At 32.6% G+C, this 16,281-nt stretch overlaps 1 protein-coding gene across 10 annotated transcripts in view; it reads right to left on the reverse strand.

Annotated features, from left to right (window-relative positions):
- Positions 1-16,281, reverse strand: part of Pfk (ATP-dependent 6-phosphofructokinase) — a 130,460-nt gene that overhangs the window by 30,675 nt on the left and 83,504 nt on the right. For 5 of the 10 annotated variants that reach the window (XM_068390037.1, XM_068390043.1, XM_068390040.1 and 2 more), the window contains 4 exons: positions 13,641-13,793; positions 13,310-13,420; positions 11,638-11,652; positions 4,202-4,234 (listed from right to left, as the gene is read on the reverse strand). In XM_068390037.1, the coding sequence (XP_068246138.1) occupies positions 4,202-4,234; positions 11,638-11,652; positions 13,310-13,420; positions 13,641-13,793 (312 nt within the window). Of the gene's footprint in view, positions 1-4,201; positions 4,235-9,204; positions 9,238-11,637; positions 11,653-13,309; positions 13,421-13,640; positions 13,794-16,281 lie in introns of all 10 variants that reach the window. The other 5 variants (XM_068390044.1, XM_068390045.1, XM_068390042.1 and 2 more) reach the window with 3 other exon arrangements.

Consider the following 16,281-nt stretch of genomic DNA (forward strand, 5'->3'; position numbering starts at 1 on the left):
TGATTTTGGAGTGTTCTCTTAGAAGAGCTGCTTACCATAGCCAAAGAGTCCCTTGTACCCTTCCAAAGAGGAAATTGGCCACTGAACAATTACAGTGTAGTAATCCCTTGGAGGAAGAAAATTGCTTGGTAATCTCAGTGTTGTCAGGTGTATGTGGACAGAGAAGAATATGTAAAGAATAGGCCAGTGTGTGTGTGTGTGTAGGCAAAGGGAAAATGAACCGTAACGAGAGAGAAGGCTCCAATGTAATACTGTCTGGCCAGTCAGAGGACCTCATAACTTTCTAGTGGTAGTATCTCAATGGGTGGCTGGTGCCCTGGCCAACCTGCTACCTATAGACAATAATAATAATACTGGTAATACAGACCATGCATACTGCAATACACTGGACAACACTGGTGCAGTCTGAGATGCAGTCGTCCAGAATTTTACTCAAAATATCTTGATAGAGTGAGAATCTAAAAACTAACAATAATGATAAAAATGCAATATATACATTACTAATAACAAAGAAAATATAAATCTAATCCTTAGACCAAATAACAAAATGTCACATAAAACTATTCAACATAGAGGAGCTGACACACCATGCAAGGCTTGGTATTCTCCAAGATAGCCACATCTACTGAAGGAAGTACATTAATGAAGTTTTTAAAATTAATATAATATATGAAGCTCAAGAAGATCGGAAAAGCCAACCCCTTGATAAACCACCAGGGATTCTTTGCCTTTTTACAAAGTGAACACATTGCTAAAAATAAGAGGAAGAGAAAACTGATAGAATAGTGTGCCCATCTGTACCCTCATGCAAGAAAACTCTAACTCAAAGAGTGGATGACGATGGTACATAGGCTATGAGTTTATCCAAGACTTGATAACAATTTGACATTGGAGTGTTCTTCTCCAAGAAAAGCTGCTTATCATAGCTAAGGAGTCTTCAACTCGCACCAAATGGAAAGTAGGCACAGACAATTACAGTAGCTAGCCGCATGAATTAGAAATAATGAAATGGTGAGCGTTTGTTTGGTGTTGTCATGTGAATGAGGGAAGAGGTTGTGTAATGAATACGTCACAATTATATCACAAACATTTACTGTATACAGTTAAGTCCTTTTAATAAGTTTCATTGGCAATATATTTTTACAGTATGGGTATGATTTGAGTCAAATAGTTTGCAGGTGTTGACGGTAACATTATTGTGTATTTGACTTTTTTTCTTTACTATTATTTCATTATTATTATCATCATCATTATCATACTGAACATTTTCTTGTTATCATTTCAGTAATGTATAGTACACAGTACTTGTATTTTTATACTAAACTGTTTAGTCTACTAGTCCAGGACTTATATGAGAGACGTAAAGTTGAGGATACTAATATTGCCAGTATAAAATTTTAAGGTACTTTACGGTACGATTACGTTCATAAATGATGACACTGTGTATAGTACTTTAATTATTGTTCACAAGTGAAAAGAATTATTTCTATTTTTCTTTAAACTTTTCGAATTATAAAAACAAACCAGTACATATATCAACAATATATCTAATCTAAAATTTAAAAAAAAATCTTCACTGAGAAAAACTTAGCCATATTTTATATTAGGCTACGAAAGAAAACAAAACATTCTGAAATATGAACGATAAAACCAGGACTGACAATCACACGCAATCTTCATTGACAATAACAACTCAAGAAAATTTGCCTCCCTGACTACGAAAGGTTGCATGCCTGAGAAGCCGTGAAACAATGCTGCAATTTGTCAGCTGACATAAAGTGACATTCAGTATTTAGTCTACTTCTCGCTTAGCTGATGTTGGGATGATGGAGCATCATGGGCAACATCAAATAAATTATAGAGCTAAAATTCAGGAACTTCAGTAGCTATAGGCAGAGCCATGCTAGAAATGCATAGAAAAAATATCTACCATCGAAATTAGCCGTAAATTAAATATAAGTCGGACAACAGTATTCAGGTGGATCAAACGTTTCAACGTGAGACGCAAACCTTAAGAACAGGACAAGAACAGGACTAGAAAAGGACAACTGAAATGCACTACTTGAGAGAAGGATTACCAGATCACTGCTGAAGTGAATTATCATGTTTTTATTCCTTTTATCCTTCATGATTACAAAAAATAAATATATACTTTCATCAATAATTATCATAAACAAGTCAAGAAGGCTCATGCCTAAAATAAAATTTTAAGACCAATAGGCCTAGACCTAGCGTTGAGAGTTAATTCTTAATTAGTGATTGACAATTGACACCATACATAATTAAAAAAGCATTTCTATAATTTCAGGTTTTCCTTTTTAATTTTTTTCCCAATAAAAACATCAGTCTGAAATTACAAGTAAGCTACTATGATAATTTGAAAGATAACATGTCCCTTTAAATTAACCACTTCACAGGAACTTGCTGCTGTAGTTGCATAATGTATCTTTCTAGTTGACAATTTCTCCAAAAATTAAAGTACACAATATCATCACTCATGAACGTGCCTGTACTTATGTATATTATTAAAGGTTAAACATGTATGGTTTCAGTTTCAGTATCACTAGAAGAGATGGACTCTAGAATGTCAGCCAGGCAAGCCCAAACCCCTCCACCATTGTGCCCAACCACATTAATAACTTTTTAAGTGAACAGCTTAAACTCTAAAGTCCTGGGCTGGGATCAATTCGCAGCCATGCAAATGAAAGGTGAATGCTTTACTACTGTACTGCCTTAGTGCATTATACATCAACAGTACAATTATAGTACTAAAAAGAACATTTACCAGCATGTGCCGAAAAAAATATTCTTAGAGTTTAGTACCTTCTATTATCTGCAAAATTCCTAACCAGCAGGAGGGGCTTGAACACAAGACCCTTGAATAAAGAGGGCCAACTGTAATATGATTATGAGGTTTATACCAGAATGTAGGTTTACAAGTACTGTACTGTACAGAATGTCAGTACACCAATTTTACTTTAGATGTGATGAAGTCCATTAAAAGTAAGAAATACTGAAAGCATGAATGAAAATTTTCAATAGGATATGATTGAAAGAGGAGCAAACTTAAAAAAAAAAAAAAAAAAATAAGACTGAAATTTTTAACTACACAAACAGTACACAGTACAGTACAATGAATGATGCAAATTAATATTTATGAGCTATAAGAATTTTAAAGATCTTTACCATTAGTACCTGCTAAATAGCTTTAGAAGTAATGTTTGAAATACTAAGTCTTTTGTTTCAAAACCAATGTTCCACTCTACAAAATATTTATCCAAATTGAAAATTATCATTGAAAGTAGACAGTATCATTGAATAACAAATATAATTGCAACATCAGCTTGTAAAAACATTGAACAGAGAAACTTTTCAAAGCAGATATTAACTTTGCAGCATTCTTCAAGCACACTGTCAGAAGGATTATTGTATTTGAATTTTCATAGACAAATATTTTTGGCATTGACACCAACACCTGAAATATTACCATAAAATTATCATAATTAAATCATACTAAGTAATCATCTAAAAATCAAAGGTTATTCAACAATTTTAACACTACATAAATGGTTACAAAAAGTGAAGTGCTCCTCACTTCACTCATAGTATAAACTAAATTAAATAAAACACTTAGAATACCACAACTATCTAGCACCAATTTAATCTGACCAATTAGTAACTTAACTAAAATCTCCTAGGCCTGGTCTAGAGAATCTTTAGATGAATGGAAATATGAGGAGGAATATATTCATATAAACAGGAATACTAATTTAAAATAAAGGTAATTAATCATGTACTATAATAAAGATGAAAATTATGGACCTGACATAACTTTTACAACCAATAAATCATCTCCTCAACTCCAATTACCTTGAAATTACTGTAAATTATAAAACAAGACATCTATATAACAACAGGAATACTGGGCAAAAAGTACTAGAAAGAGAAAATAAATGAATGTTCTACAATAAAGTACCCTAAAATCTGTTTGCAGATGAAAATATCTACTCATGCATTAGCCTACAAATATAACTTTACAAGATAAGTACAAAAAAAGAATGTATACTATAATAGAGACTGATACAAGATTATTCAACATAAGTAACAGGAACTTAATCATAAAAATGTATAATAAATATATTCCTAAAAGACAATAAACAAACATACACCTCAAAACCATATCCAATAGATTGTCACTTACCAAGACTTCATCTCTGTCCCAAACAGTGTTTTGCTGATGGAGGAATGGTGCAGGAATAAATTTTTTTTTTACTGAAACAGACCTTAAAGCATGCAGGTTTAAGTCCAACACCATAGGAGACAAGCATATATTACTCATACTGCATATGTATTTTGCTGCTCAAGCAACAGCAAAATAATGTGCCTTGAAATACAGCCCAAAAACTCTCAAAACATGACACGTCTTAAATGCCATACAATGCACGTTACCAAGTAAGTTTTGATGTCAATTACTTGAGGCAGAACTCAAAGGCTAAAATGTTTGTGTTATTTTTGCTTTTGTAATAAAATGTAAGACACACTCAATCCTTTTAGTGATTTAGGTATTAGATAGCAAGTTTGACCAAAAGATTCTTTTGTTATGAAAATAAAGTTAATCTAAAGGATCTGATAAAATCAACTGTGTGCAAAAGCCCCCATGCCTGAGTTTTTAAGGAGCATTTACTGTTTCTTAAGTTAACATACGGTTAGTGACTGTAACAAGTGCTCCCTATATGATGTGCTCTGTGTACTATTCATGCCTTCTAATTGATATACAATTACTGTACAGTACTTGGATTTGAAACATATAAAAATAAAAATTAAAATAATCTAACAAGAGACTAATATATAAAAAAAAGGGGGAAATTAGTTCAAGAAATATGAAACCTTAGCAAATATGAAATCTCTGAAAGGGAAAATTTCTGAACTTAAACAACCTGAAGTAATTATAATATCTGTTATTTCACTAACTAGTTTCTAATAACTCCTGTCACTAAAAAATCTTAACCCTGGATAGGTACGGTGGGTCGTTTGCGACCCCGAGCGTCAAAAAAAAACAGGTTTTTCTCACGTGACTCACCCCTGTGACTGAATTTGTGGGTGATCGACCTGCAGGAGGTGTCTCCCCTACACGCTCTAGTAGTGTCCAGATGTGCATTGCTGTAGCTGTACTCCTTCCCCGATTTCTGAGACGCGTCGGGGTCGTTCGCGTCCGAGTTTACCCTTCTGAGGTAGTTTGCATAATTATCAAAGTTATTACGTATTATGAAATTGTCGTAGAATGGTGCAACTTGTATAGGTTATCAGTTGTGGAAAGTCTTGGTGGATTGTTTGGCTACCATGTGCATGTTTTTTTTTTTAGTTAAAATGTCGTTCATCACCACGAGGACCATTTTACCGCGAGTGCCCCTTTTTCATTTTTTTTCATTTTTTTGCCAAGTCATTTTTCCGTAAGATATTGCCAAATAGTGTCGTAAAACTTTTGCTTGTTTAGTGTTGGAAAGTGTGTCTAGATGATCTGGCTACCCATGCATGACTTTGTTTTTGTCAGATACGACGTAGTTATTGGTATATTGGGTATTTAACTGCGGTTACCAATTTCTGTTTTTTTTTCAATATTTGTAAAAATTACTACGTAGTAAGGAATTGCCGTATATTATTAATTTTTTTTTCATGTTTATGTGTTAGAAAGTGTGCCTTGATGGTTGGGCTAACACGTGCATGTCTTTTTTTTTATCTGAGATGTCGTATATTAGAATGTCGGGCATTTTACCGCGAGTGTCCCTTTTTAATTTTTTTTTAATTTTTTTGCCAAGTCATTTTTCCGTAAGATATTGCGAAATAGTGTCGTAAAACTTTTGCTTTTTTAATGTTGGAAAGTGTGTCTAGATGATCTGGCTACCCATGCGTGATTTTGTTTTTGTCAGATACGACGTAGTTATTGGTATATTGGGTATTTAACTGCGGTTGCCAATTTCTGTTTTTTTTTTCAATATTTGTAAAAATTTACTACGTAGTAAGGAATTGCCGTATATTATTGATTTTTTTTTCATGTTTATGTGTTAGAAAGTGTGCCTTGATGGTTGGGCTAACACGTGCATGTCTTTTTTTTTTTATCTGAGATGCCGTATATTAGAATGTTGGGCATTTTTCCGCGAGTGCCCCTCTTTATTTGTTTTGCCTTTTTTTGCTTAGTCATGTTACCGTAAGGAATTGGCAAGTAGTGTCGCAAAACTTATATTTTTATAGTGTTGGAAAGTGTTTCTAGATGATCTGGCTACCCATGCCTATTTTTTTTTAGCCAGATATGGCGTATATATAAGTATGTGTTCGATTTTCCTGTGATTGCCATTTTTTCGTTTTTTCCCATTTCTTTCAAAATTACTACGTACTAAGGAACTATCACAGAGTAATATTTCATTTATATGTTTATTTGTCGGAAAATATGCCTTGATGGTTTGCCTAGCACGTGGCTGAAATTTTTTTTTTTCTGAAATGCCGTATATTAGAATGGCCATTTTTCCACGAGTGCCCCTTTTTATTTGTTTTGCATTTTTTTGCTTAGTCATGTTACCGTAAGGAATTGGCAAGTAGTGTCACAAAACTTATATTTTTATAGTGTTGGAAAGTGTTTCTAGATGATCTGGCTACCCATGCCTATCTTTTTTTTAGCCAGATATGGCGTATATATAGGTATGTGTTCGATTTTCCGGTGATTGCCATTTTTTCGTTTTTTCCCAATTCTTTCAAAATTACTACGTACTAAGGAACTATCACAGAGTAATGATTCCTCTAGATGTTTATTTGTCGGAAAATTTTGTTTACTTTTTTTTTGATTGAATATCATCAAATTTTTTTAGCTAAAATATTGTTTTACATTTTTTTTTTCGATTTTATTTCCCTTCAAAAAAAATTTTTTGGGTCAGAATTTTAATTTTATAGACGTAAAATAATCGACAATTATCCAGCAACCCACCATACAATTTTTATGCATATCCAATAATAATTAGAATAGTAAATAACACCCTGAAATTGACATACCCTTCCTACATTTCAAGTGGCAGATTAGGGAGTCTGAGTCAGTGTGGTTGGCGGCCATTTTGTGGACATATCCGAAGCGTAAGCTGCCCTATCTATATATATTCTTGTTCCCTATAGAATTTGTGATATTTTGGTATATTTTTACCTGCATAAATATCATATTATATATTAAATATATGTATTTTTTTACGAAATTTCCAAGTACTCAAAAAATTACCTTTAGATATGGCCCCTGATATAAATGTAATTTACAAAATAATGAAGATTTTTTTACATATTTCTATTTTAGGATAACATATGTTTATTCCCTAAAAAAATTAGCCACTTCCTATTTCATTTGGGTACCCAAAAAAATTCATGAAATTTGGACAATTTTTTTTGGCCAAAAAAAGTTACCCTTTTTTTCTCATTTCAGATCTTCACCTCCATGGGTCTGACTTCATCCAAAATACATCAAGATGTGTCCTAAACATTCAAGAATCAATTCCTAAAAGGATTTGTGTATATATGTATAAACTTTTTTTTTATGAATTTTTATGTCAGGTCTTTTTTTTTTCTACTTAATTTTTTAAAATATTTATAATAAATAGTTTTTCTGCAGATGAGTAGTATTTATCTTTACAGTTGTTTTAAGCATTCATTGAAGTTTTTTTTGGCAAAAGAAAAAAGGAGGTTACTGCAAAAACTGATTTTTCAAGAATTTTTTTTGGCGTCGGGGTCGTTCGCGTCCGAGTATACCCTTAAAGGGGTGTCCGAGGACCGTACCTATCCAGGGTTAAAACAATATTTTCACTTTGAATCGATAAAACTTATATACTATTACACAATGTGATTCCTTAAAATAACTTAAAATTAATCATATCTTCAACTTGGAAAGCCCAAAGTGAACTTTTTAAGCCTTAAATTGTACACTAAATAACCTATTTAAACTGAAATTTTTTTTTGTGAAAATTATAAACACTGAAGATAGGAGCTCTTAACAGACTTATTATACTCAGTTTTTTTTAATGAGGCGCATTTGCACTGACTTGCAGCGGTGCCATTTTAATTCGGAAATGCTTCCTGCTACCTGATTGGTTAGAATTATCTCGTCCAACCAATCAGCGATCAGGAAACTTTTCTGAGCTAAAAGGGCACCTCTACGAGTCAGTGCAAATTTGTCTCACTAAAAAAATTGACTAAAAGTTTAAAGGGGTAAAGAAAGATAAGATATTGCAATTTAAAATTTGGGACATTTTACCAGTTACAAAATGTCTTAACTTCTTTTACTGTGAAAATCACTTTCCATAAAAACCTTTACATGTAAATCTAACCTTATGAAACTTATTCATCCCAACTGATACTAACGATTTCAATTTACTGTACTATGCCTAAAATATGATTAATTTCAACATTTTCAAACCATTTAAGAACTACCATAATTGAAAAATTTTATCAACTAGGAGGAGAATTAATTTAATAAAATCAATGTTTGAGGCACTCACAATGGATTGTTAGCCCTGTTTTTATAAATTTGCTAAAATAATTTTAGAATGGGACTTTTTGTACTGTATTGATTATTAAGCTTATGGTAACAACAACAAAACAATAAAAAATCATAAACTTTACCCTAAAAATAAATATTTTACTTCTGGGCTTCCTCATATGAGAAAAATCAATTTTTTTCTCTCATATTAAGTTCAGCTGTTTTCAAATAACTGATTAGGCATCATTAAAGATATTTTCAAATCATAAAAAACACCTCTCTAAAGTTTATGAACTATCTGAAGGACAATCATTTAAATCTAAATTCACACCACCTACCACAGAAAACTCTGTACAGAAAACACCTAAGATCAGTCTCCAACAGTTATTACATTCATAATAGCCTTTTTAACCATTATTTAAGTTAGTGCTAGAAGCAATAACTTTAACTACGAAGCAAACTTTTCCTTTTTTTTACATGAAATGTTCAAGCAAGACATGGGGAACACTAAAGACTTGCCATCGCAGAATAACAATAAGACACTAAAAAGGATCAAATCAAAGACACTTCCCAGACATCTTGCCTGCTTTTAAGCAAAAGCACTGGGGAAAATACAAATAAAGTACTAAAGGTATCTAAGGGAACAAAGCAGAAAGCAAAGGAATTCGTGAAGGCAATAAAGAATACAACACGGATACCTCCTCCTCATTAAGAGCTTCCTCTGAATCAGACTAAACAGGGTAATAATAACAAGAACATTTTGATAAGAAATGAGGAAAACCATTGGGGTAAATTCTGAAAATCAGTCATCTTATGTCAAACTGTTGTCACAAAAAACAAACTGTGACCTTCTGTGCCACAATAATCAGGACTATGTTACTGGAAATATGTCAAATAAGTTTTTTAAGAAACGGATTTTACGGTAGAAAAAAAATTACAAGTTAAAATGTTAAAAAAAAGGTATGTTACCAATTAACATGCGCTTAAAAATATCTAAAATCAAGAAAATAACATCTGCAATCATAAATCCCAAACATATATCAAGAAGTGTTTGGAAAATATAAAGAATGAAAAGGTACATATTACACAAAAGTCAATCTGAAAAGAAACTCCCACACTAACATAACTTCTAATGTGTACGCCTGTATTCATTAATGAACTAATATGCATACTCTAGGCAGTAATCAAAACATAAATCTTCAATGATAAGGCAAATTTCCTGAATCTAAAATGAATACAGAATCCAGTCGGTGTAAAAGTTAAATACTCCTATCATACAACAACACCTACAATACGGATTATGATAAAAAGTATAAAATAATAATTATAAAAACACAGACTACTGAACAGGAACATGAAGGAATACACTGGTCCTCTCATATCTCCTGATCATGTCCAATTTATCTTGCATCTTTATAACATGATGCTTGGACTCCCTACTTTTACTGTTTGGGGGGGGGGTGGCTAAAATCAGGAAAGGTAACTAAGATTCAAAATTATAACTTTAACAAATGCGCACAAAACACTACAAGACTTTTAAACAACTAAAGTATCTAAATATGCTGGGGGTAGGTCGTTTAGCTGAAACAGGTGGGAAGCTGTTGAAGACTCATCACAGTCAATTTATCTTTTTCTATCATATTGTAATATTTGAGTTATTGCTGTGATATCTTAGCGTATTTTCATTTTATCTTTAACAGTCTTATAATAAGCATTAAACATATAAAACTGTTATAACTATTCATGAATCAACCGATTGACTTAAAAAGTAACGAAAACAAGTGCGATTCAATTTGGAAACATGAAAGTACCTGTAGTGTAAGCCTTTGGGAAAGACCGAAATGGTGTCGTCATGCGTGCTACTGTAAACTACAGTATATATTTCGTTATATTTCTAATATTTTCTGTGTGGTACCAGTACTATTTCTACATTAAATGTGTATTATTTTCTTATCAAATAAAAAGAATTTCTAGCTTTTTTTCTACCATTTTTCACTCATTGTACCACAGAGGGACTGTCATAATGCCACGTAAACCAGCATAATGTGGATTTAATTATTCTATTTGATACTTCAGGATGAGTAATCCAAAATCAGAAATTAACCAAGGCGAAATGACATCAAGAGTGGCATTACTGTACTGAAAACTAAATGAGAGTTTTCCTGCACCATCTTAAGTAATCCCTAAATGTTCTTTTATCGTAAAAGAATAAAAAATGTGATGGCACACTTCTACATTTAAACATCAGTTTCTGGGTGGTTCTATAAAAGGTAGCCTATAAATGACAATAAGTATTCACTTATTTAAATGTAGTGTCTCTTGGCTCAACAAATTTCAAGCCATTAACTTGAAACCTAACAAAAATGTGTATGCAAAAACTGTCAATATGATAGAGAAACAATTTTTAACTTTGTAAATATATAGCAGTATGGCTTTCCCCTTACTAATAATGATAGTAAAACATGCTGGAAGATGAAGTCAAAATATAATAAAAAAGAAAAATTATTTGGCCTTCTTACAAAGCTGAAATACTGGAAAATGATAATTAGAAAATATATTTGTGGTAAGGAGCTTTATACTAGCATCCATTGTATTTGGACTTGTCTTTATTCAAGAATAAAGTAATGAAGTGAGCATTTTCTCTTCCAAGGTATCCATGCTTTGTGAATAATTAAATACGTGAGATGTCTTTTCAAAGGAGGAAATCAATACCATCCGTTAGTAGTAGGAATCTCACAAATGACAGTTTTCACGATGTTAGTCTATTTACATGAGTGCAGTTGTTACTTATGTACAGTGTCATGCAAGTATATGAATGCTAAGTATCATTATATGATTAAATATTTGTATTTGTAAAGCTCAATCAAATTACAAATGGTAGTAAAAACTACCTGTCAATGCTAATATAAAGTACACGTGGATGTGTAATACTAAATTAAAGAGATAATTGTAAATTTGCCATCATCAAAGAAGATTTATATATTTGCTATATTCTACACCACTATTACTATGATTATATGCTAAAGCAAAGATTAATATTGATTGCTGACCCTAATCACAATAATCAACTAAATAATGATATAAGTTACATGAAAAATAACGACTACATGAAACTGAATTTCAAACCTTACCCGAACGAGTCCTGTCTGGTATATGGGATAAAAGAATAAAGCTTATTAGTTTCCACAATTAGGGCTCTTGAAATTCGATGAAGTAAAGCTAAAAACAAAGTTAACTGCATTAAAAAAATTACAAATTATATCAATCAAGCACATATTAATTTGAATATTATCAGGAACCGAGCAATTCTCCATTGAAGATTTTGTCATTTAACTGCAAACACTTTCAAGAAGATATAAGTAAAGGCAATTATACATTAAGGCAATTTAATATAACACAGTTAGAAAATATAAAAGGATGATATCAATGTTGGTAGTAATTTCAACTTTATGTAATGAGCCTTCCCTAGGCTGATGGCAGTTGAAATTTGAGGAAAACAACAATTCTGCTCAACGGCACAAAATGGTTGAAAACTCAAACGTTATAGGTGTACAAATTTCTTTAAAAAAATTTTGATGAATAACAACACTTACAGTGATTTAGGGGTTAAAACGATGGAGAACTCTGACACATACACACACATACGATGCTACTTCAAATTAAGCTGTTTCCCTATACAGTACTGAGGGTGACTCCAGAGAAAACAACATTACTGCCAAATCCACCACTTAGCAACTGAAACTTGAATGAACCTTGTGCAGTAAAGCTTCAAATCATTGATGGCTTCATACACCTAAAGCGAATGATCATCAGCAGCGTGTTGAATACCTCCAATGTCTTGTGCCTATCACCCTATCTTACATTCCCTCTTGCAGTTCCAGGATATTAAGGCACTTCCTTCTAATATAATATGTCTTTCACCGAATCTATCAAAGCATCGCTAGGTCTTCTTCTCCTCTACCAACTAGTATTTTTGAATTATGTAATCTTATTCACAAACTATTGTTATTCATTTGTTCTACAAGACTAAACCACCTCGAAATTGTGACAAATCTTGACTTTGCTAACCTTCGTACCAATTGTTCTAAGTATCAACCTATCAATTCTTACGCTAGATACCCTTTACAAAAAGTTCATCTCAACAGCTTTAAGCTTTTTTCTTTTACTTTCACTCATTTCCATACAGGCAAATTGGCTTTAGCATCCTTTCACAAATTCTTATAATGACTTCCACAGTTAAAGTCTCTTACCAATTTCATGTCCACCTGCTACCTTCCTTGCTCCACTTATTTTTTGACTTATCTACTCTATCATCTTGCTATGATTGGCTATATTTACTCACTCCCAGATACTTCCATCAATCAACTGCTTTCCTTTTTAATTATCTATATTAAAATGCATTTCGTCATCTACTTGATTTCCAATTACCATAATTACATAACTCATGCTCAAATTCAAACACAATTTTATTTTTTAGAAATGCTTTTAAACTCTCGCTAGTTTCTGCAATTTCTCTATGTTATCCAAGAATGACATCATACTATTCATCTCTATATACTTCTTTCCTGCTTTTACTCAATTCTCATAAACAATAAAAGGAGAAAATATACTTTTTAATACGCAATTCCACTAATACCCATATAACACAACCTCAAAATACCAACATTTATACAGTAACTTACCTTAAGAAGTGTTTATTGTGCTAAGTACAATACATAAACATTTCTTTCTTTGCTGAGCTAAAAAAAAAACTACAGGTATTTCAAGCTTAGCAAAACACAACTGCACATGACATTAAATTACCTGTCCTTCTGCTGGCTTTGGTGGCTTCAATCTAGTCAACATTTTGTAAGTTTCCAAGTTACGAGCAAAGCTCCTTCCTCTCATCTGGACAGCTTGTTCCCAGTTACGATCCTAATATTAAAGAAGAAAACAAGACCAGTAATTCAGAGATTTTTCAGTTTGTTTTAAAATTTTCATATATAAAACTTCTTATTATAACATGGTATGTAAATCTTCATATGTTGATTTTTGTCAGTAATTTTTGGTTACTTAATAGTAAATGAATTGTCTAGGTTCTTTTAAAATGGCCGCATCCCCATCTCGACCATTTTACCAATAAGATAATAATCACCTTCATAGCTTGGGCCACAGCTTGGGTCTTCAAAACACAGCCCATCAAGGGCACTCTTACTGCTTGATTACCATCCAAGGATATAACACATGGCTCAGTTTCTGGAGTAGCTTCCATAAGAGCTAGAACAGCTTCTGCACCCATGCGGCAGCCCTAAAAAATAAAATTCATAATAGCGTAGTAAGCAATTAAAGATTATGGCAAAACATCATCTTCAAATTACATTACAAATACTTTCATGCAATTATCAGTATGAAATGTCAGTTTATAAATAAACTAGAATCAACAAAACATTAATATTATTATTATTATTATTATTATTATTATTATTAGCTAAGCTACAAACCTAGTGGGAAAAGCAAGATGCTATGAGCCCATGGGCTCGAACAGGGAAGAATAGCCCAGTGAGGAAAGGAAATAAGGGAATAAATAAACTATATAAGAAATAAAAAATTAAAGTAAAATATTTTAAGAACAGTAACTACATAGCAATAATAAATTATTTTAAGAACAGTAACAACATTAAAACACTTCTTTCATATATAAACTATAAAAAGAAACTTATATCAGCCTGTTCCACATAAAAACATATGCTGCAAGTTTGAACTTTTGAAGTTCTAGGGATTCAACTGTCCAATTAGGAAGATTATTCCACAACTTGGTCATAGCTGGAATAAAACTTATAGAATACTGTGTAGTATTGAGCCTTATGATGGAGAAGTCATGACTATTAGAATTAACTGCATACCTAGTACTTTATTACGAAAAGGGTGGTACTGTCCAGGAAGATCTAATTATAAAGGATGGTCAAAATTATGAAAAATCTTATGCATTTTATAATTGGATGGCAGTAACAGAGATTGATATCTAGATCAGGAATAAGAAATTTAATAGACCGTAAGTTTCTGTCCAACAAATTAAGATAGGAATCGGCAGATGAAGACCAGACAGGAGAACAATACTCAAAACAAGGTAGAATGAAAGAATTAAAACACTTATTCAGAATAGACTGACCACTGAAAATCTTAAAAGACTCTCAATACACCAATCTTTTGTGTAAGTGAAAAAGAGACAGACCTAATGTGTTTCTCAAAAGTAAATTTATTGTTGAGAATCACACCTAAAATTTTAAGTCATAAGGAGTCAACGATGTTGAGGAGCAACTGTCCTTGACCTACTTACAATCATATTTGAGTTTTGTTTGGATTCAACTTCATGCCCAATAATTTGCACCATGCACTAATCTAAGCTAGACCTCTATTAAGGGTATCAACAACCCCAGATCTACATTCTGGAGATGGAATTGATGCAAAGAGAGTAGCATCATCTGCATATGCAACAAGCTTGTTTTCTAGTCCAAATCACATATGAGTATATAGTATGAAAAATAATGGGCCAAGAACACTACCCTGAGGAACACCAGATATCACATTCCTATACTCACTATGATGCTCAACAACAACAACTACTCTTTGTGACCTATTACTTTGAAATTCAGTAATGATGCTAGGAAAAGACTCACCCACTCTCGACAGTTTCAGTTTGAAAACAAGGGTCTCATGATTAACAAGGCCAACCATTCAAACTTCCTGACCACAATCAAGAGATTTCTGTACAACAATGGAAATTGGAAATAGGGCATCACATGCTCCAAAGCCTTTACAAAAGCTAAATTGCAAACTAAGGAACAGATGATTGCCTTCCGTAAACCTGTTTAGACGTTTTTCCAAAAGATGTTCAACAACTTTAGATAATATATGTGTTATGGAAATTGGGCAGTAATCAGTTTGACTTGGGCTATCATAAACCCATTTATATAATCGAGTAACATTACCAATTCTCCAACAAATGCTAAAAGCTCCTCTTCTTTCTAATTTGCCCAAAATGACATAACTTTGGGGCTAAGAAATCTGCAGTCTTGATAAGAAACAAAGAAAAAATACCATGTGGGTCTACACCATAAGCATGAAGGTCCATCAAGAGAGCTTTAATTTCATGAGATCGAAAAGCTAAACTAGTTACTTTAGCCTCAGGAAAACAAATGGGAAGATCAAGTTTCTCATTACTGTGTTTACTGTCAAACACATCACCCAAAAGGGTTGCCTTTTCCTTTGGATAGTGACAGAGCCATCTGATTTAAGTAAAGGAGGAACTGTTGCATCTACACCAATGAGTGCAGATTTAAGGGTAGCCCACTACTTATGCTCCTGAGTTGTACCAGAAAGGGTTTCTTTTATGGTTAAATTATATTCCTTTTCAGTTGAAGCATAAACTCAATGAGCAAAAGTTCTAAGTTGAGTATAGTTATTCCAAGTGAAATCTGATCTGTTACCCTTACAAAGATGATACGCCTCCCGTTTCTCTAAATAAGTACGTCTACAATCATCACTGAACTAGGGTTTGCCTTTCACTTGGTACCTTAGCACACAAGACTAAGTTGAGTATAGTTATTCCAAATCAAATATAATCTGTTACCCTTACAAAGATGATACGCCTCCCGTTTCTCTAAATAAGTACGTCTACAATCATCATTGAACCAGGGTTTGCCTTTCACTTGGTACCTTAGCACACAAGATGGGATATGCCATTCAATTATGTTGACAAGATTCTCATTTAAAGGAACAACAAGATCAACACTATT

This window comes from Palaemon carinicauda, chromosome 16 (assembly GCF_036898095.1).
Source record: "Palaemon carinicauda isolate YSFRI2023 chromosome 16, ASM3689809v2, whole genome shotgun sequence".
NCBI lineage: Eukaryota > Metazoa > Arthropoda > Malacostraca > Decapoda > Palaemonidae > Palaemon > Palaemon carinicauda.